Here is a 21,215-nt window from a genome sequence, read left to right as displayed (position 1 = left end):
GTTCCCACTCGATCTACTCCAAAGTTTAGATTTATTATAACCATGACTATTGGCACGTAAAAACGCGTTTATCATGCCACCTTAACTCACTTCTCATGCAGGTTACAGATTGTTTACCATGAGAGTCGCGAGTGAGAAACCGCCGCGTGTAAAGAAAAGACCTATCAACTTTCCACTTTACTGGGATTCGCATCAGGCGAAAGCATAGCTAGTGTTTCCCCATCATTGTTTCATTCTCACCGTTCATTTCCGACCCGCCATGCTATCAAGTATTGTCGAGTGATACTAAAGGTGTGCCCCGCCTCGCTCCCAGGTACCACTTGGACTACTAACACTGAGCAAATACAGAATGGCATCCTCACCTAACCCATTTGTGCGAAAGACGCGTGGTCTTCCGCGTCGCGACTACAATGCTCTGAACAATGGCACACCCTCCCTACTCCCTGAGCCATGGGAAGGAAATATTCGTGAAATAGAGAGCCCCTGCTCACCAGCACCATCCGAGTTTACAGAAGGCGAAGAGACGTCCCCATCCGTGCTGTCCTTACCCATTCCCAGGTCTTCGCCCGCACCGCTAGATCCCACGCTATCAGGGTTGACTAGCAGTCAGAGTAGCCCACCGACTTACAAGAGACGAAAAGCCAAGTCATATTCTAGCTGGACCCTCGAGCATTTCTGGATCACAAAGCTAGACAACACCTGGCGTCGAAAGGGTGGGCCACCAAAGAAGGATCGGCTCTTAGTCTGTAGGCAGTGCAGTTGGTCATCCAGGGATTCGGCACGCTATGGCTCCACTTCGAATTTGTTGGCCCATCTCCAGGCTAAGCACCGCATCAGTTCCGGATCAGACATCACGTCATCGTCAACTATCGGAACGACCCTGGACAGTTTTTTGACACCTGCAAAAGAAAGGGCGGGCCTTGAACAAATGCTGATACAATGGGTTGTCCAAACGAGACAGCCGTTTACGGTAGTGGAGCATCCGGCATTTAGGGCACTTTTTGAAGCGACAGGGGCTATATTACCCATCAAGACGGCCGACACTCTCTTCAACAGGATCAAGGAGGAATTTCGCAAAAACCGGACTTGCGTGAAAGAAGAATTAGCCAGTAGTAGTCGCACGCTTGCGCTGTCTCTTGATGTTTGGACATCGGAGAATCAGATAGCGATCATGGGCATCATTGGCCATTGGATCTCACCCGAGTTTGAGAAGCGGGAAGAGCTTCTGGAGTTTACTGACATATGTGGACCGCACTCTGGGGAGAACCTTGCGGAAATTGTGATTAGAATGCTTGAGGAACTAGACGTCGCGCCAAAGCTCCTCACAATTACGGGGGATAATGCTGCCAACAATGGAACTCTCTGCGACAGTCTTGACGCCGAGCTTCTCAAGAACTATGACGATAAAGACGACCAATTTCGCATCAGACCTCTTATGCGGTTTCGTGGACGGCAGAGCTTCATTCCTTGCCTTGCCCACGTCATAAATCTCATTTGCAGGGACGTACTCGCTTCCCTGAGGGCCGGCTCAGCTCGAGAGGCGAAGGCTATACTGGACGACATGGCCACACAAAGTAGCCCAACATTCACCTCTGCCCACAGCACGAAGGGAGCAATCATGAAGATCCGGCTGCTGACCCTATGGGTTGCCCGCAGTCCACAGCGCCGCCAAAATTGGAAAGATGTGTCACCAGCCAAGCAAGTGGGCTACGATGTTGACACTCGATGGAACTCAACCTATATCATGATAGCGGACGCCCTTCGGCTACAGAAGGAACTTGGACAATTTGTTCGGATGCATCCAGAAGTTCACGCCCTTCAACTAAACGAGAACGAATGGTCGATTCTTCAACAAGTAGCGAAGGTTCTTAAGCCATTCTGGGATCACACCAACTCCGTATCAAAATCTTGTCCCACGATTGTTGAGAGCTTGCCTATCTATTGGAGTCTAGATGACCTCCTTGACGAGGTTCAAAAAGCCGAAGGTGATTTTGAAGGTGTGGATACTGAGATCCGGGATGCGGTGGAAAGAGGAATCCAAAAGATGAACAAGTTTGCGAGGAAGATGGACACCAATCTTCTTTACTACGTGGCTTCCGTCCTAGACCCGCGTATTAAATCGTCTTTGATTGGATCGCAGATGAGCGAGCAAGATGCGGGACTGATCATCTCTCAAGTGCGGGAGTTCCTAAAGAGGGAGTATCCGCAGGAGTTGTCCATGTCGTGTGTAGTGGATCGCCCGCCGGGAATGTCAGAGACTATGTGGAGGACGCTGCGAAAAGTACAGCCATCACAGCGGACGCTTCTTTCAGACATTGATAGATATCTAGACGCGCCACCGGTGAGTTGGTCCCACCATATGATTGACGATGCAGACGAGGAATGGGTTCTCAAATGGTGGAAGGCAAATGTATTTAGCTTTCCACTCATGGCAAAGGCAGCCCGAGATTACCTGCCAATTCCATCAGCGGAGGTAGGGATTGAACGCGAGTTCAGCAATGCCAGGGATGTATTGGGGCTCAGGAGACACTGTCTAAATGCGGAGACTATGCGGTGGCTTATGCTACTGAAGGGACAGTATCAAAAATAGCGTTCCAAAAAAGTGATTGTGATAATATTAAGATTTATGGGAATGTAATATCTTAGAGATGGTGAACGCATTTGTTATAGAGTCTTAGGCACATGAAAATGGGTTCCTGTATTGAGACGTAACAACATGAACGGTAATGTATGCTCTCTCAGTATATGAATAAATATGATCATTCATGAATATTCATGAATAATGCAATATGAATAAGTCTCTTATTCATATTCATATTATGCAATTCATATTATTCATATTCGCAAATATTCATGAATATTCATGAATGATCATATTCCTTTCGGAGCCCTACTCGTGAGACAAGGTCAAGAAATTGTTTTGGTTCGTTCGAGAGTCTTGGGCGTTCGGTGTTGCTGAAGACGGTTAGACGGGCCCGCTCGCCAAGGCTCTACAGGCCCAAATAGGAAGTACGGGCAGCATCATGATTTCGTCTTCTAAATGCATCCGACGAGTTGAAATAGATACAAGGTGGTTGTCCTTGAAGCTAAATTCAATGTTAGAAACTGCATTGTCAGATATCGAAAATTCGAGCACTAAGGAAGTACGTATTACATAAGATTGGTGTTGGTAAAGATAACGTGATTCACGGTCTCCCGGGCGACACTGCTGGTCGGGCGGCCCCACCAAAAATGAAAAAACCTTCAATTTTTAAGCATGAATAATACCACAAAAACAACTTAAATTTTGCTATTTAACACGTGTAGGGCATTTAATATACGTATGACCTTTAGTACCACATCCAGAACAGGTGACCTGCCGCCTAACTGTAGGCATAGAGGGTAAAGCAGGTTCTGTAGGTTGTTCTACAGGCATCTCCAGCAAAGATATATCTTTACATACATCCTTCTTCTCAATAACCATATCACTCTGACTGCTCTCCTGACCCCTTAAAATGCCTCTCTGACCAATAAATGTATGTTTGATCACTCGTTTTTTTGTCTGTTTTTTGTTGGTTGCCTCTAATTGTATACAGCGATCTTGGAGGAAAATTTGGCGGTGGACCACTTTTATGGTCATTTCGTAGGTCCTCTTAATCTCCCGTTTAATAGGCGAAGAAAGGATTGAAGAAGAAGATTCTAGACCTTTTTTGATACGAGATTGCGATTTTGAGAATTTCGAGAGAGTCCAGAGAGTATTTGGATCACTATCACTGCCGGAAGAGAGTGGTCGCTGGGAAAGGATCTCAAGAGGAGGAAGTTCATCCAGGTGCACATTCAGTTTTTCCAAGACTTTATCTGGATTAAATGGTGTTAATCCAGTAGCCAAGAAGCTATTCTGGATAGTAGAGGCCGTAAAAGCACCCTTTCTTGCATCTGCAATCAATTCAAGGAAATCTTCCTTATCAATAGAATTGACTCCATTCCGCATCATGGTTGAAACCGCTCCTCCATAAAGCCTCTTCAAAACCGAAAAACAACCCACATCCAAAGGTTGTAAAAGATGAGAGGCATGGGAAGGCATGCGGATTGCAATGATATCATTTTCATCACAAAGTTGGTCAAATTCAGGGGTCAAATGACTACCATGACCATCCAGGACCAAGAGGCAATATTTTCCTACCCTTCTCCCAATATTTGGGATAAAGTAGTATTTTAGCCACCAAATACCAATCTCATTGGTACTCCAGCCATTTTTACTTGTAGTAAGACCAGCTCCTTCTTGATTGTTCAGGAGGGGTTGGCGTAGATGCGCTGGAAAAAGTTTTCCCTTGAAAACAAAGAGTGGAGGATGAACACTTCCATCAGCTCTGATACACTCAATTGAAGTCACCCACTCGCGATTTCCGGCTTGTAAGAGAGCTCTTTTCCCATGGTATTCAGCCGAGGTAATAATCCTCTGTGTCGCGCCAACCCCCATAGCAAAACCAGACTCATCAAAGTTGAAGATATCGTCTGAAGTGATACCCCACTTTTCAATAGTATTTTGGACCAAATCAAACCATGGTTTAATAATTCGAGGGTCCTCTGAAAGTGCTCTCTGATAGTCGTATTTTCGAGAGAGTCGACTGGATAAATTCGGGCGTCGTTTGATAAATTGAGTAGGCCAATTGACACCGATAGTGGAGGGGGTATTTTTCTGGGCACTTCGTAGGAGATTGGCCATATCGCGCAACATAGGCATCGTGAGAGCAGCACCTCTGGTATCCATATCAAGTAACCAATTTTCCATTGATTGCTCTTCAATTTCAGTGAAAATATGGCCAGTTGGTCTCTTCTCAGCCAAAGATTCGCGCCCATTGATCCGATACTTCAAAGTTGAGACAGGTAAATAAAATGATCGTGCAGCAGCTGCAGCAGAGGGATATTTACCATCTTTTATAGCCTTTATAGCTAATAAAAGACGGCCCTCCTGCTCTATCAACTTTTTTTTTCGATCAGAGCGTTGGGGGGGCATTTTTGTTGTGGTTAAAAAACATGTTTTATTATTGAGGGGGATTTTTTATGGGGTCGCCCGACCGGCAGTGTCGCCCGGGAGACCGTGAATCACGTTAACGTTCTTCGGAGTTCCTCTTCTACCCCTGCGTAGGTGTCATCATCGCTGGCGGCGCCTCAACATCACAGATTTTTAAGGTCTGGGTGTTCTGAATAGGCCCACATCTGACGCGACAAGCAAACGAGTACTCGGCTCAATGATCGGTAAATGATCTGTCTTTGTGGAGGATATTTTACTAGGCGCACCAACTAAAATTTGAGCTAATCTGACGCGAGCCGCCGTGTACCACCAGGGCATGCCATTGTTTGGCACTGCAAAAAACCCACTGATAATAATGAGAATGATTAGGGAGAAGCAGGGCAAAGAAATTGGTTAGTGTAAAGGAGGATTCTGCTGTAGCATCTTTGCCCGGACCCACTAGCCCACTATACCCATTGCGGCCCTCGTAAGGCTCTACCTGATCAAGGGTGCTGTACGAATACGAGCGCAGTTCGGACTGGACAAAACAACAAAAGCACTAATTAAGCCATTCATGAATTAATCTGTCGACTCAGATCCGCGCGCCGCTCAGCCACACCCTCCCCGATCACGTTGACACCTCGCAGCCCCATTATAAGGGGAAGGTGCCTGATGCTGGGGCGCCGAGTTGGCGCTCTCAGTCCTTTGCTTTTCATTTGAGTATATCCTGTACACCCCAATTCGATACTGTATGCTGTTGCCCATTATCTCGGCGATCCTCGTGGGATCCTGGCTGCTTGATACAGTTTGGCTATTGTATCGCAACTGGAGGCGAGCAAGCACGCTAAATCTGCCGATCATTGTGAGTCCGTTTCCAAGGGAGGGCTTGATCCAGCGAGGCCTGCAGTGTCTGTTCCCATGGATGCCACAATACATTACCCAGCTTCCATCTGTCCGCCTCTCACAGAGCAGCTGGACCTTTAAGGAAAAATTCGCAATCCATGGCCAGTACGGAAAGGTCATCGTCAAAGTCACCCCGACCTCATGGGAGATATATGTTGCGGATGCAAAAATCGCAAAGCAGGTATTAGACCAGCGCACGGCTTTCCACAAGCCGAATAAACTACTAGGTTGTATTGCCTGCCCCTAACTCGGAAGATACTATGCTAATGAGACTAGCTAAAATGGCTGTCTTTGGGCCAAACTTAGCTACAGTAAGTATAGCCAACAAAGCAGACTTCTCGTACCCTTCTTTGTGCACTGACGAAGTGAAATATAAATCAGGTCGAATGCGAACAATGGCAGCAACATCGCCGAGCTACCGGAAGAGCTTTTCACACGAAGACATACCAAACAGCATGGGACGAAGCACATAGCCGTGCCTCTTCACTTATGTCTGAATGGCTTTGCAACAACGCAGTCGATCACACCCAGGCCGATATGCACGCTTAGCCTGGATGTTCTCTTTAGGGCTTGTTTCAATCTTGGAGATCTAAGAGGAGCACTTGGAGGTTCGAGACATCCTCTCGCTTCGGGAACACCTCAGCCAGTATATAGGCAACCTTATCAGTCGAAAACCTCGCGCCCTGCAGAGTATGGTATCAGGTCAAGAGCTTTTGAAGGAATATTTCGAGCGACTGGTCACGAATCGGAAGGAGTCTGGAAACCAACGCGACCAGAGAGATCTTCTCTCATCAATGATGGCAGAAACACGTCGGAATGGATGGTCGGAAAGTGACATACCAGGGAATTTATTCATGTTCTTTTTTGCAGGACATGAAACCACTGCTAGCGTCCTGACTTATATTATCCATCTACTTGCCATCTTTCCGGAGTGGCAGGCATGGGCTTCGGAAGAGGTCGATGAAGTTTTTTTGGTGTTTAAGAACACCGCGGCTCCGGATTTCAGAACCTTTTATCCGTATTTGAAGCGTCTGCGAGCGATATTGGTGTGTCCGGCCACATTCCACATTTTTGATTAGCGATGCGAGGGTGCTAATGTATGAGCAGCATGAGACATTGCGCCTTTACGGCCCCGTTCCAACAATTGTACGCGCCGTGAACGACCAAGATCAGACCCTACTGCTTGCTGACGACAGCGTCATTGTCCCGAAACATACGCCCATTAACATCAATTGCGCGGCATTGCACACGGACCCGGAGGTTTGGGGAAATGACTGTCTTGAATGGAATCCTGGGCGGTGGATATCTAATGCGTCAACCTGGGTATCAGAAGAAGAGTGTTTCCCCCAGCTCTCTGGAAATCTTTTTGGTTGGGGGGCGGGGCCACGGATCTGTCCAGGGCAACGTTTTTCACAGGTGGAGGCTCTTGCAGTCATGGTATGCTTTTTGCATCAACATTCCTTCACCCTAGCGCCTAAGAATGGCCAGAGCGTAGAGGAAGAACGCCGTCAAGTTTTACGCATGATGCAAAATAGCCGAGTGGGGCTTACCTTGACGATGCCTAGAAACGGGCCTATCCAGCTATAAAAAAAGATAATATAGATACTTTTCTTCCTTGAAATAAATACTGATGGTTTAATCCTAAATTAGCTTAATCTCCATGTTATATACAGGCATGTAGATACAGATACTATTATTTTCTCTGCAGAGTTTGTCAAATCAAGCCGTAAGATAACTGCTCTGCGCGTCAAGGACTAGTAATCTGCATCTTCCAACCTTCAAGCAATTATTAAAGGAACACAGCAGTGCTCAATCTGCTGATTAAATCTTATTAGTATCCTGAATATCCGTGCTTACCTTAAGGCGCCAACTAAGTGGCAGGTCATGTTCTTCGCACCGTCCTTTCGTCTGGACTTTCCCATAAAAACCATCCATGGAGGAACTGCAAACCCTGTTATATTAGTACATTTCACAGCCGTTACCTACGCGCGCTGGCCTTGGGGGGCAACCACCTAGGTGGCATGAAGATGATATTATCTGAACTCTTGCCAAACTGCCTTAGTTGTCAAAGCAGCCCACGTCAAACTGGCGTGTTGCCTCTGGCCATGATCGAAGCTGAACCGTAGTCGACAATAGGTCTGGGTGACGGAGGACCTTATCATTCTACAACTATATGCGAGCGAATACAACTGGGCTTATCTGCAGTATCTGTCGTGTAAACTTACTCTAGGGTGATTGAGCAAAAAAATTGATTATGGCGAGCAAAGGATGTGTATCTTACAACATAATCCCTACTCCAGGTGGGCATCATTCCCCGCTTTTCACGGCAACCAAAATCGTCAGCCCCTCAGTACTTGGTGGATTTACTCGGTAGGTGCAATGCAAACTGATCAACATATAAGTAAACATCAGAGAAAGGCCGCCTGGTCACAAAGCGCCAATTAATTGCCGATATTCAACCCCCATTTTCCCATTCAAAGCCGCTGATGGCTCCTCGTATACGAGATGTGACTCCGGCCAAAACTAGTTCAGTTCGAGTGCTCCCTTTCGTGTCTAACCACCTGACTGAACTTTTCTTCTCCTCCCCGCCCGAGTCACGTCAAGACAATGGGGTGTCCGAATCTCCCCTTCGAGATCATCATGATAGTCTCAACGTATCTGAACAAAGGAACCCCCAATTCGCTAGTCCAAACCAGCAGAACAGTAGCTAGGGCGTTGACACCCCGACTATGTGATCTCGCTCTCTCGCCGGATAACCTATTGACAACCCGCTATGCCACAGTTGATTGGATTAAACCCCTCCGCACGATACCAGCTGCTGTATTCAATCACCGAGTCTGGTCCTGTGCGGCGAAATGGAAACCCGACCCGATCATTCATTATATGCTCACAAGATTCAAACTACCATCCCCTACCAAATGTTCCTTCCCACTCCACTTTTTCGGGTCCCCTCTCAAAATATATATATCAGTTACACAGTATATAGCACCACCATTTTATGGTCTATAATAATATAATTAAATTTCAGGGTTGCTTAATAATAGCACTTTCAAAAATTCGCTTAATATTTTGTGTAATACCCCTTAGCCTTCCGCACTGCCTTCAAACGTCTTCCCATGCTCAATATTAGCGTATCTATCTTTGCCTGATCTAATGCCTTCCAAGCTTCCACTAGGCATTTTTTAAAATAATGCCAGTCTGCCTCCGACCTTCCCATGCCAATAAGCTCCGGAAATAATGCAAAAAGCTTCACTTTTAACCAGCGCCATACCGGTTCAATTGGGTTCAAATCGGGTGAGTGCGCGGGCCAGTCTTCGACGTATACTCCGTGAGTTTCAAACCACTCTTGCGTGTCCTTCGCTAGATGAATCCTCGCGTTATCTTGCTGAAATACTAAATTAGGGGTGTAGATTGGCATCAGACCTTTTTCGAGCGTCGAAATATACGACTTCGCAGTATAACCCCTCCCCGACCGCGATTCTTTGTCCCGTTCCATAATTATTAATTCTGTTCGACCTCCTAGCCAGATTCCGGCCCAAACCATTTGTGAAATATCTTTAACGTGAGCCTTAGCATTCACAAGGTCCTTACGAAGGCCCTCCGAGGTTGTACGAAAGCACCATTGTGGTCCAAAGTTCGAGGTTCGTTGCACCGAACACTCGTCCGAGAAGATCCACGATTGGAAGCTTTCGCGTCGCCATTTTCGCGCAAATTTTAGCCTCTTCCTTGCAAGAGGAGGCTTAATTGGTATTTTCTGTTTCGATCGCCGTTTTCCGAGTCCGAATCGCTTCAAAATTCGACGTATAGTGGAGGGTGACGGATGCTGAGCTGTAGCAGCACTTAGCTGTTTATAGGTCTAAAACGGATGCCGACGTGCCTGTAAATAGAGATGAGAGCAAGCGCGCTCACTAATAATAGCGGGACGGCCGCTTTTTTCGCGATTCTCTAGCTTTTCGCCTTCTGAATAGCGTTTTAGCGTATTGTAGATTGTACGCCGAGAGCAGCCAAAGTCATTAGCTAATTGCACTTGCGTAGCGCCATTCTCGTGAGCATAGATAATAGCTGACCTTTGGGACGTAGATAGCTGCGCCGTTTTGCTACTTTTTGGTCCTAATTTCATTACAATCGGAGCAATAGGGGAGGTGTAGGAGTGAAAAAAAAAACTTGGGTTGGTTGTTGGGCCAATATAGTGGGGCGGAGTGGGAAGGAACATTTGACTAGTATCTGTATCTACATCCTGGGGACTCGCGGGGAAGGTAGTTACTACCCCGCTTCGCCGTCATACCGGTTGTATCCTTTTGGTTTAACCCGACGACTTCCAGGGGCCATATGTGGCTATGCAAACGAGTACGATTCCTGGCGCCCTGGCGCGCCGCGGAGTCAGCTAACCGGGCTTCATACTAAAACATAGGAGGACTACGTGATCTCAAACACTTGGTGTTATGAGATTCAAGAATAGCCCCTTACACATTAGCTAGTAACGCTCCTTGTGAGTAACTCAAAAGAGCAACCAGAAATCCTTTTGAGGGTCACGGCACAATGTGACAACATAGCAGCTAGCCTATGTAAACAGCTGAGGGATCGGCCCCGCAATATATATAACCGAGCATCAAGCGGGAGGGGAATAGTGAACCAGCCAGCGGAAGCATCTGGCCCAGGCTACATGTGTGTGGATGATACAGCTGCTGGCTTTTAGAAGTCGCTAGAAGTCAGTAAGTAGTCAACAGTCCCTTTGTTTGATCTCTTTTTACCGGATAGTAGCTTCCAGCCATATAGTTTCTATGTATTGAAGCTAGATCTAGGCTCTAGAGGATCTTTCCTTTTTCATGCAATCTGAACCATTCTAACCTCCACTTGCGGTTCGTTGAAACTTTCCGACAACAGCTTCATTCTGCCTTCCTTAAGTAATTTCCCCATACACCACACAAAGTATCTAGCTCAGAACCGGCGCTAGCTGTGGAGAAGGTTTAGAGATAGCCTGTAAGGCTCCGTAATATCGCATAGCAGAGAATAACGATAGCACTAGGTTGCAGGCTAGAATATTGTATCGTACCATACTCCGCGCTACCTTGAATAACATCCTCCTAATTGTTTGCCACCCCAATCGTCCTCACCTGCGGGGTACGATGTTTCGCAAGAAATCTGGAGTTATTTGTGTTTATACAATTCGCTTGCTGCGTCTATGAGCCCACCACATTACCGCAGCTTAACGTTCAAGTCCGACAAAAAGGATAACAGGCTTGCAAGCATTGTTGACGAGCTATTTCTATTTCTTCAATGCCCTTGTATAACTATGAATGATGTCACTAGTAACCAATTCCGTACTCTATATCCCACGATACTACAGAACTATGCTCTAATAGTCTGTCTATCAGCCAGGGCATTGGGGCGATGGTAATAGTAAAGGGATAGTAAAAAGTGCGTAGAAATCTGCAATTGAATTTACTTCGGTGCGGTGGTAAGGGCGACCGTTTGCATGTTCTCTGGACATAGGTCAAGACTACCACGCTGCCTATGATGGCTTAAGAACGTTTGAACTAATCTGCTACATGTGCGGAACAGTCGGTAAAATGCATAAACTTATGTAGATAAGATTATTATTTAGTCAACTGAAGCATGCCTGAATAGTGCGGTTAGTCTTCTAAACACTGACACTACTCCATGTGGTACAAAATCTAGTCTGCCTTTTGCAAAGAGCCGTGTGTTTTACCCGTCTACCCTGCATGCTCGCCTAGACACCGCCAGGATATTTCGCCGCTTCTCCTGGCAGTGTCCCATGTTGCTTGGAATAACGCCGCTCACACATGCATATGAAGGTGAAAAAGGCAACCATTGGGCTGTACAAACAAGCGGCTAGCTCAAAACACATTACGATTTTTAGAACACTTACCACAAAACAATAGTCAGAAGAATAACAATCACCCCCAACACACGGCTTGAGGTACTGCGTGAGGCCGCAGCACCGAGAATCGAGATGATGAAAAGCGCAAACCAGAAAACCGTATCTATCACATTCAAAACAACATTGACTTTTGTGCTGCGCCATTTTTTAAGACGGTCAACATGGCCGGTACAAATCTGGTACGCCATGAAAACGGCTGATTTTACGCACTAGTAGGAATTATATCAGTTTAAGAATCGGCAATGCGGTCTCATCTCGTATTTTGGGCAGGCTTACCACTGCAATACCCCAAGTATTGGTTCGGGCACGTGGTGTTCCGCTGTCGGCCACTCGGGCAATGATCAGGATGAATGTTAATGCGACCAATGAGCCTATGGCGATATGAAGCCTGAACTTCTTTCTAGGGATGTCGTCTGTGGCGACGTTGAGTTTTCGCAACATAGTGGTTTCGATAAATTTGGAATTTGGTGAACGACTTGAAGGTCAGGTTCTGATCTGATTGTAGACACTTGCTGTGCTAGACACTCTCCTGTACAAATCGGAGTCCATTCGATCCTGAGGGAGGAGGAAATCATGCCGTTTATATTCTGAGAGTAACAAAATCTCTACCTGATATGAGGTTGGAGGCCCGGGGGCGACAAACTACCAGTCGCATTCGTACCGTTACCCCAATATAGACATCAATACTATAGCCGGAACGCATGTAGATCATGGGCAGATGGATGCTGGGCTATTTTCGATAATGCTAAATAAAACTAGAAACGTTGCTGCCTCTCTGCTACGTTTCGTAAACGTTCCATGAAGGGGTACGCCAATGGATCTTGATCACCAAAAATTTTCGTCAAGGGGTCAGGAACCAGCCGAGTGCGGCGCGATCAGCGGTCTTCTCACTAGTGTTTCGTTTCAATGGCTCAAAAACTATAAGGGGTGGCTGGACCCACCTACGAGATTGGGTTATTGATACGATTACGGTTGGGTTAACCTCGGTGATGAGGCCTTGCGAGTAGACAGCACCAGACCCAAGGACCCCCGCGCCACGTTTTCCATCAAAAATCCAAAGTAAGAAGTTGTTTTTGTTGGCATCACTGCTCAAGCTCCCAAAACTATTTCAGATGGAGTGGCTCATTACATCATCAAAATCCCGTCCCGTGAAACAGAAGCGATTTTCCTTACAGCACGGTGCCACTGGCGCTGATCGTCATCATTGTAGGCCCATTCCCCACAGACATGTTTCCCGATGTAAACGTATACGAACGCGTTAACTCGGCTGGAGTTCATAGTATATAAAGGAGCCGAAGCTCAGGTCCTGTCCAGAGGCAGAACAAGGCCTAATAGTAGCTCCTGAAGATGCATCTGTCATTGTACGCCTTTATTGCCTTTGGGTTGGGCAGCCAACTCACCACCGCTGCTTCTTCTGTGCCCAACTGCAAATGTGTAAGTGCCATAATTCTCTGGTGAGCGTCGTCTCAGGCGATTACTGATCCGCGATTTGCTAGAGCCCTTCTGATGCATGCTGGCCAACTGCCGGCGAATGGGCAGCCTTCAACAAAACCCTTTCCGGGCGGCTGCTAAAGACCGTCCCACCGGCTTCTGTCTGCTACAAGTCTGAAGACAACTTCAACGCCACGGAGTGCCAGGCCATTGTTGATGCATGGACCACCTCTCCTTTCCACTCCTCGAATCCGTATAGCATTCTGGATCCATCCTGGTCCGGTGCTGCTTGCCAGCCACTTTACCAGAACGGGACCAGTATATCAGGGGACCTTAATGCGACATCGAAAGGGTGTTCGCTAGGTAATCTCTCACCGTATGTGGTCAATGCAACGACGGCCGCACATGTGCAGACTGCAATCAGATTTGCTAGGAAAAATAATCTCCGCTTGAACGTTAAGAACACGGGCCATAATCCCGAAAAGAGGTTCGTTCAATATTGACTCCACCAGCATAAAACCCCTGCACTAACACAGTTACTAGTTCGGCATATGGTAGTTTAGGGTATGTGATCGCCTACAAGATTGGACCCCAGCCTAGGCCAATACGCTGACATGCACAGTATCTGGACACACAACATGAAAGGATTCCAGTTTCACAAATCGTTCAAAGCCTGTGATACTTGTGAACCCCATATGGCTGGTACTGTCGGGGCGGGAATTCAGGACGGCGAGCTGTTTGCGGCGATGGCAAAGCATGGCGCTATTGCTGTTGGAGGAACAAACTCGGTATGAAATTTCGGCTTCAACTTAGTCCCTTCCTTCTACAGTTTTCCTTTTCCAAGTCTAACAAACCCTCAGGATGTTGGAGTTGTTGGCTGGTCTGCTGGAGGTGGTCATGGATATGCCACCGGTCAGTATGGGATGGGGGCGGATAGCATTCTCGAGGCAGAACTTGTCACGCCTGAAGGAAAGCTCATTCGAGTGAATGAGCGGGATTATTCCGATCTATTTTGGGCGATTCGTGGAGGGGGTGGAAGCACCTTTGGAGTGATCATCAGCGTTACTGTCAAGGCCCATCCGATGCCCTCAGTGGGAATTGTCAACATCGATGTTTCGCCGCGAAACCACACATCTCCAAAGCAGTGGTGGAATACCGTCGCAAAAGTACACAGGGAGATGGCGGATTTGCAGGATGCCGGGTACGCTGGATATTACACCATTACTGGACCGCCGATTAGTTTTCATAACACGATCTTCGTTTACAACGTGAGCAACGCAGCAGAAGCAAGAAAGGTGATTCGGCCCTTGGAAAGCGCCCTGAAAAGCGCCAATTCATCTGTAATTACAGAGATCTCTCAGCTTTGGACGGAGACCTGGTACGAGCTGATTGAGAAATTGGGACCATTGGCGGATGCTAGCGGAGTGGGCACGAAGCGGAGCGTTCGAGCTTCAAGGCTTGTAACCCGGAGAGCTATTGAAGATACAGATCTGTTTGCCCGAACATTGGAAGAGATTGGACCTCGTTTCGTGGCGCCAGAGGTACGACTCCTACCCTAGTATGGAGTATGAGACGGGTTACTGACAAAAACACTCATAGAATGGGGTGTCTAACCCTTCACTGTCCGGAACCATGACAATTGGCAAGACACCAACGGATAATGCACTGAACCCAGCCTGGCGAAAAACAGTCGTTCATCTCATTTCAGAGCAGGAGTGGAACGACACGTTGCCTGATGAAGTTGCTGAAGAGGTGATAAACGAAATGACCTACGGCAAGGGATATGCTCTCCGCCAGCTCGCACCAGACAGCGGATCATATATTAACGAGGTAATTTCCGTTTTTCTACTTGTCTCGAAACAATGAATCTAATTCTATATGTTAGGCAAACCCTTACGAGCCTGATTGGCAATGGTCTTTCTGGGGCCCCAACTACCCGCGTCTTAAGGCAATCAAGCAGAAATACGATCCGGACAATATTCTGTGGTGCCGAACCTGTGTTGGCAGTGCACTGCTAATTCAACACCAGAACGGGTCCTTGTGCAGGGCTTTGTAATCACATTTCTTCCGTGTCTCTGGGAGAAATGTTTAATGTCAATCAGCATTAGGTAACTTATTCTTACTGCTTGTATTTTAGAACACGCACTGTACTATTTATTGGGCATGCAATTGTGTACCTCTCTGGCCAGGATATCTGTCTACATTTGGATGCAAGTGGCAGGCGAAAAGCTGTTGATCAACGCCATGAGGTGGATTTGTTACACCCCTGACCCACTACTTCATGGTTATTTGAGGCACTTACTGCACGTGAACCTAGGTACCCCAGTGGCTGGGTCACGGGAAGGCAAATTGGCGCTCGGCGAGCTAAAACAGTCGGTTCAAGGGTGGTCGCAGATCTTTTGGAAGTGATACGAAGCATAGATGAGGTTCCAATCTTCTGCTTGGAGATTATATGTATGACTACGTACGTATACATATTTTAGGAAAACGTAACAAGCAATTCTCAGTTAACGTCATTCATTGTATAGCTAACTTGGCTGATACACATCAACTAGGCATATTGTTCAACTGCATGCATGTTACTAAGTACTTCAAGAATTCCATTGCTTCGGCAACAACCTTCCGTGGACCTTGTGGGCCATTATGCCGCTTAGTCAGCGGAAGCTTTCACAGCTCCGAGGATCCAGCATGGATATGTTTTTGGGTGTTGTATTCCACAAATTTCGCCTATTTCTTTTGACGGACCATCACACAGCTTCATAATAACGAATCGGAAAGTAGAACTTCAGGCTTGCTGGCTTTCTAGCTCTCTATCGGTCTACGGTCTTAATTCCGATGTAAACAGCGGGTTCCCGCCTGAGAGCTTATAAAGTGGGGATATATGACGCATTCGACAACTGAGCAGCCACTTGCAACGCTCCAAGATTCCCGAAGACCACCATCCACCAGCGACTCCGACGACGTCATGCGAGGAATTTGGACACTTACTATCGTGCTAGTTCATGGCTGTACCGTTGAGAACCCTCTTAGGGGGCGAGGGGGGGGGTTCCGACCTCATCTATGTAGCATAGCACCCTCGTAAAAGGAAGGCGCCAGCCACTCCTCTTCGTATCGTGATATAAGTCTCAACTTACATCCTCAGCATTAAATTGCAGCTCAGTTGCTTGTAAAACGAAGCCAGCTTATTGTTTGCTTTTGTACCACATCGTCATGGCTACCGACTCGCTCAATGAGAACCGACTCTTTATCAATGGCGAATTCGTCCCTTCGTTATCCGGCAAAACGTTTGATATAATCAACCCCACTACTGAGGAGGTCATAGCCGCCGTTTATGAAGCCGATGTTGGAGATGTCGACCGTGCTGTGGAAGCGGCCAAAGCCGCCTTTCCAGCATGGTCAGCTCTCTCAGCTCAGGCAAGATGCGATTTTCTGTCTAAACTGGCGGATGAGATTGAAAAAAGGAGGAGCTATTCATTCATGTAGAGGCTGTTACCATGGGAATGCCACCGTCCGGAATGAAATGTTAGTCGTCTCGTACGTTCCACTTGCAGACTTCTGTATCAAGTTCCATGAGTACTGCACTTTACTGGCGAAACAACAGTTGTTTTAGCCACTTCAAAGCAATATCTCAAATACTTTGCCAGCCATGCGATGGATATTACTGGAGAGACATCTCTTAATACTCCTGGCTACCTCAATCTGTCCGTCCGTCAGCCGTACGGCGTGTGCGGAGGCATCATCCCTTGGAACGCTCCTTTGCTTATGCTTGTCACCAAAATTGGCCCAGCCTTGGCAGCCGGAAATACCATGGTGCTCAAGTCGTCGGAGAAATCGCCTTTCGCATCAATAGTCTTCGCTTCCTTGTGCCAGACAGTCGGTCTTCCTAAAGGTGTCCTCAACATCTTGAGTGGATTCGGTCAACCTTGCGGTGAGGCTATAGCCAAGCACATGGTTATTAGAAGGGTTTAATTTACTGGGTCCGTCGCCACTGGTAGGGCCATTCAGAAAGCTTCCAGTGAGTCGAATTTGAAGGACGTCAGCTTGGAGCTTGGCGGGAAAAGTCCTTTGCTTGTGTTCGACGACGCTCCTCTCGAGAAGGCAGTTATGTCCGCTACCTTCTCCATTCTGTACAATTCAGGCCAGGTCTGCATGGCTAGTACTAGGACCTACGTACAGGAAGGCATTGCCCCCCGGTTCATTGAAGCTCTTAAACAAGCAATGGCCGAAATGGGCGTGCCGGGCGATCCTACGCTTGCCGATACCAAGCGAGGGCCCCAAGTCGACAAGCTGCAGTTCAGTCGGGTATTGTCCTCTCTCGACCACGCAAAAGAGCAGGGCTTCGAGATCACCCTTGGCGGAAACAAGGCTCGTGACAAGGGCTACTTTGCGGATGCGACTATTGTTCAGAATGTACCGGAAGACGATAAGTTGGTCAGGGGGGAAATCTTTGGTCCTTTGCTTGTGGTCAACACCTTTACAGGCGAGGAGGAAGTCTTGAAGAGGGCAAATGACACCGAGTTTGGTTTGTACTCGAGTGTTTTTACAAGCGATATTTCACGAGCTCTGAGAGTTGCCAAGGCGCTGGAAGCTGGTGCAGTTGGCGTTAATTGTACAAGTCCTTTCATGGTTGTTGATCTGCCGATGGGTGGATGGAAGCAAAGTGGTGCGGGTGGAAGGGAGTTTAGCAAGGCTTGCTTGGACACCTGGACTCAGCTGAAGAGCGTATTTATTTCTTTGTAGGCAATATTTTCCGAAAAGAGTTGGATTATCCCATTATTCTCGGCTCCTCTTCTGCTCTCCAAGTTTCATGATTTTCAATGGATGTCCACTATTCCATAAACCACGCCACTAATATATATATACCTCGGGCTGTGAAAATGATCCACGTACTTACAGTGGTTGAAGTAGCAAACAAGAATATATCGGAGATGGAAAAGGATCCAATACCAGCAATCCATGTTTGTTCACGTAGACGTTTTCCATGTAAACCACCTCTCTTACCAACAATATCGCCGTAGAAGGCAAGAAAGCTCGGTCTTTTTGCAGCTTCCCCCATCCCCCGATGACCGAAACTTGCACTCGGCCCCGTGGTGTACCTTGGACCCTAATGATGGACAAGAGCCGTTAACAGCGCACCGGAGTGAATCCGAACGAGCAATCCCGTCGGTGCTCCACGCAAAACCATGGCTTGTGAACCATTTCTGGTCCTGCCGCTTCTTATCATGCAGCATACAGCGTCTTCTACCTCTAATAAGCACTTATCTCATACTTGTTTGGGAAGGATGGCTTAAGCGCACGTCTGCTACGACCACACATGGATTAGAGCACCCCGTGCGGATATCACCCATTTCTGAACGACGATCGTGGAGAGATATTTTTACTTTACTGGGTCTTGTTTCAGATGGCTTATGTTGACACCAATGCCGCTTCAACGGTGTTCTATCAGCAGCGGAATTGTCAGTACCTGCACTGGGAGCTTTCGGACTCAAATAGTCACCACTGCAGTCCACCAGAGATATTCCGGCCATGCTCCTCCCCACCAAAGTACGGAACCGGCGGGGGTAAGGCTCACACATTGTCCACATGCAGATCAACAAAGGAGTTTGTCATTATTAGCACTGCAACGGTTGGGGTAATTCAACGATATAGCCCTCAATGATGTACTGGCACGAGCTGGGATCTAATATTTCTCACGTGGATGGTATCCAGCAAGGACGAGACACGATTTTGTTCGTACCAGCTACAGGCTGCAGAGTAGTTTGGGTGTCTGCAACTACCTGCCTAGGTAACACCTAACCCCATTAACTTATATACCCCAAACCCCCACAGCCCCCGCACCCCCGCACTTCCACACTTCACACTTCCATACTTCACACTTCCACACTTCCGCACCCCGCATTCAAAGATCAAGCTGTACTTAATAGCACATTTGTCCGCTTCTTCCAATGTATACTTCCTCTATTGTGGCATTCCTAAAGCCCCATCGTACTTAGCACTTACCAGCCTTAGCCACGCGACCCAGTCCCAATAATGGCCTTGGTCGAGGATTCTTTTGCTCTGATTCACGAAAAACAAATTATGCTACCCTTATTGGTACTCAGTATCACTGCCTATGCCACTCTCTGGCTCGTACGAGAGGTCTGGGATCCCTTGAGAAGCGTCCCGGGCCCTACTACGGCACGCTACACAGCCCTGTGGTATTTCCACAAGGTATTTAGAGGAGATTTCCATCATGAAAATATCAAGTTGCATGAAGAACATGGTTCGTTTCCGCCCCAAGCAGAGTAAGGCAGTGAATATTATCACTGATTGTTCACTAACTTGCTCTCCCATTGCCCTTAGGGAAAATTGTCCGTGTCGCGCCAAACATGTACAGCATTAACGATCTTGAATCCGCCAAGCTAATCTACGGCCACGGAACCAAGTTCCTGAAAGCAGACTGGTACTCTGCCTGGACAGCCCCTGCGGTATGGACTGTGAACCTATTCGCGATGCAAGATGTGAAGGCGCATGGGGTTGCTCGGCGCCAGCTGGCTAACTATTACTCGATGTCGTCGATGGTTCACTATGAGAGCTATGTGGATGAATGCGTCCGGATCTTCTGCGGGAAGCTGGAGGGGTTCTCGAAAAGTAAGCAGTCCATAAATATGGGTACTTGGTTGCAATACTACGCTTTTGATGTTATTACCAATATCACGGTGAGTAAAGAAGAAAGAGACGAAAATAAATCTGGCTAGCGCTAGCTAACAGCAAGTTGGTTATTTACGTGTAGTTCGGCAAATCATTCGGTTATCTTGAAAAGGCAAAAGATATCGATAACATGATTGCGAAACTCGATCAAAGCAATCTATATAGCGCCCTAGCCGGTCTTTTTCCCTCAGTCCACGCCATCGTCGTTCGTCTCGCAGGGTCCCCGGCGCAGGAAATGATTGACTATATACAAGAGTTGATCACCGTGCGTAAGACAAAGACAACGATCACTCAAGGTGGCGACTCGGAGCCTCCTCACAGCGAAAAACGTACAGAAGACTTTCTTGGGAAGTTCTTAGCAGCCCACAACCGGGACCCTTCTTCCTTCACCTCCACGCACCTTCTTTTTGGATGTGTGCAGAACATTTTTGCGGGGAGCGATACAACAGCCATCGCGCTGTCGTCGATAATCTTTTATCTAACGCAGAATCCGCGCTGCCTGGCAGAACTGCGTGAGGAGATCATCAGTGCTGCAAGGGAGGGGAGCATCTCAGACCCCGTGACTTTCGTGCAGAGTCAAAACCTCCGCTATCTGCAGGCTGTGATCAAAGAGGCTCTGCGCATGAACCCGGCAGTGGGGTTGCCTCTTGTTCGCGTTGTGCCTGCAGGGGGTGTCATGCTGTGTGGGAAGTACTTTCCAGAAGGTGTGAGTACTACCGTAGCCCTGGAATTGTGACATAGGTAGGATATTACGACTTGTCGCTAATGAATTATCTATCAGACGGTAGTAGGAATCAATCCATGGGTGGCACACTATAATTATTCGATCTTCGGCAATGACGCGAATATATTTCGACCAGAGCGCTGGTTGAGCGAAGACTCACACGCCATGGAACGATATTTCATGCCGTTCGGCCAGGGATCTAGAACTTGTATTGGGAAGAATATCAGCTTGCTTGAAATTGGCAAGCTGATCCCACAGCTAGTAAGGAATTTTGACTTTGAGCTTGCGGGTCGGCAGGATAGGCTGGTTGGGCAAAATCATTGGTTTGTTAAACCGCAGGGGTTCGACGTAATACCTCTTAAACTCTGAATACGCGTCATTGGTTGGATGGCTATTTTGTTTGAATATCGCGTGAAGCAAAGCAGCATTTCGTCCTAGGTAGATGTATATACAAGTGTGAGGAACTATCGGGACCTGTTTCGCCGCCACGTTCTACCAGAAATGAGAACAGTTTGGGATAGCCCCAGTCAGACAGCGTCGGCATGACAAATGATGGGTATGGATACGAAGAA

The 21,215-nt window shown here is 47.4% G+C and overlaps 4 protein-coding genes across 4 annotated transcripts; 3 read left to right on the top strand and 1 right to left on the bottom strand.

The window, feature by feature from the left end:
* Positions 1-11,627: 11,627 nt before the first annotated feature.
* Positions 11,628-12,239, bottom strand: N7446_010823 (uncharacterized protein; the record flags this gene model as incomplete). Its single annotated transcript, XM_058519566.1, has 3 exons — positions 11,628-11,733; positions 11,787-12,007; positions 12,075-12,239. The coding sequence occupies 3 exons, from the start codon at positions 12,237-12,239 to the stop codon at positions 11,628-11,630; spliced, it is 492 nt and encodes a 163-aa protein (XP_058368404.1).
* A 906-nt stretch (positions 12,240-13,145) lies between these two features.
* N7446_010822 (FAD-binding oxidoreductase) lies at positions 13,146-15,285 on the top strand (the record flags this gene model as incomplete). Its single annotated transcript, XM_058519565.1, has 7 exons — positions 13,146-13,232; positions 13,295-13,716; positions 13,773-13,793; positions 13,852-14,017; positions 14,090-14,770; positions 14,829-15,059; positions 15,115-15,285. The coding sequence occupies 7 exons, from the start codon at positions 13,146-13,148 to the stop codon at positions 15,283-15,285; spliced, it is 1,779 nt and encodes a 592-aa protein (XP_058368403.1).
* A 1,154-nt stretch (positions 15,286-16,439) lies between these two features.
* On the top strand, positions 16,440-17,969 carry N7446_010821 (aldehyde dehydrogenase; the record flags this gene model as incomplete). Its single annotated transcript, XM_058519564.1, has 3 exons — positions 16,440-16,624; positions 16,874-17,180; positions 17,235-17,969. 3 exons carry the CDS (start codon positions 16,440-16,442, stop codon positions 17,967-17,969), a joined length of 1,227 nt encoding a protein of 408 aa, XP_058368402.1.
* Positions 17,970-19,259: 1,290 nt separating this feature from the next.
* Positions 19,260-21,012, top strand: N7446_010820 (cytochrome P450; the record flags this gene model as incomplete). Its single annotated transcript, XM_058519563.1, has 4 exons — positions 19,260-19,491; positions 19,572-19,927; positions 20,002-20,625; positions 20,701-21,012. 4 exons carry the CDS (start codon positions 19,260-19,262, stop codon positions 21,010-21,012), a joined length of 1,524 nt encoding a protein of 507 aa, XP_058368401.1.
* Positions 21,013-21,215: the final 203 nt, after the last annotated feature.

This window comes from Penicillium canescens, assembly GCF_028828765.1.
Source record: "Penicillium canescens strain IBT 15451 chromosome Unknown utg000007l_segment0_segment0, whole genome shotgun sequence".
NCBI lineage: Eukaryota > Fungi > Ascomycota > Eurotiomycetes > Eurotiales > Aspergillaceae > Penicillium > Penicillium canescens.
This window is presented reverse-complemented; position numbering and strand designations above follow the sequence as displayed.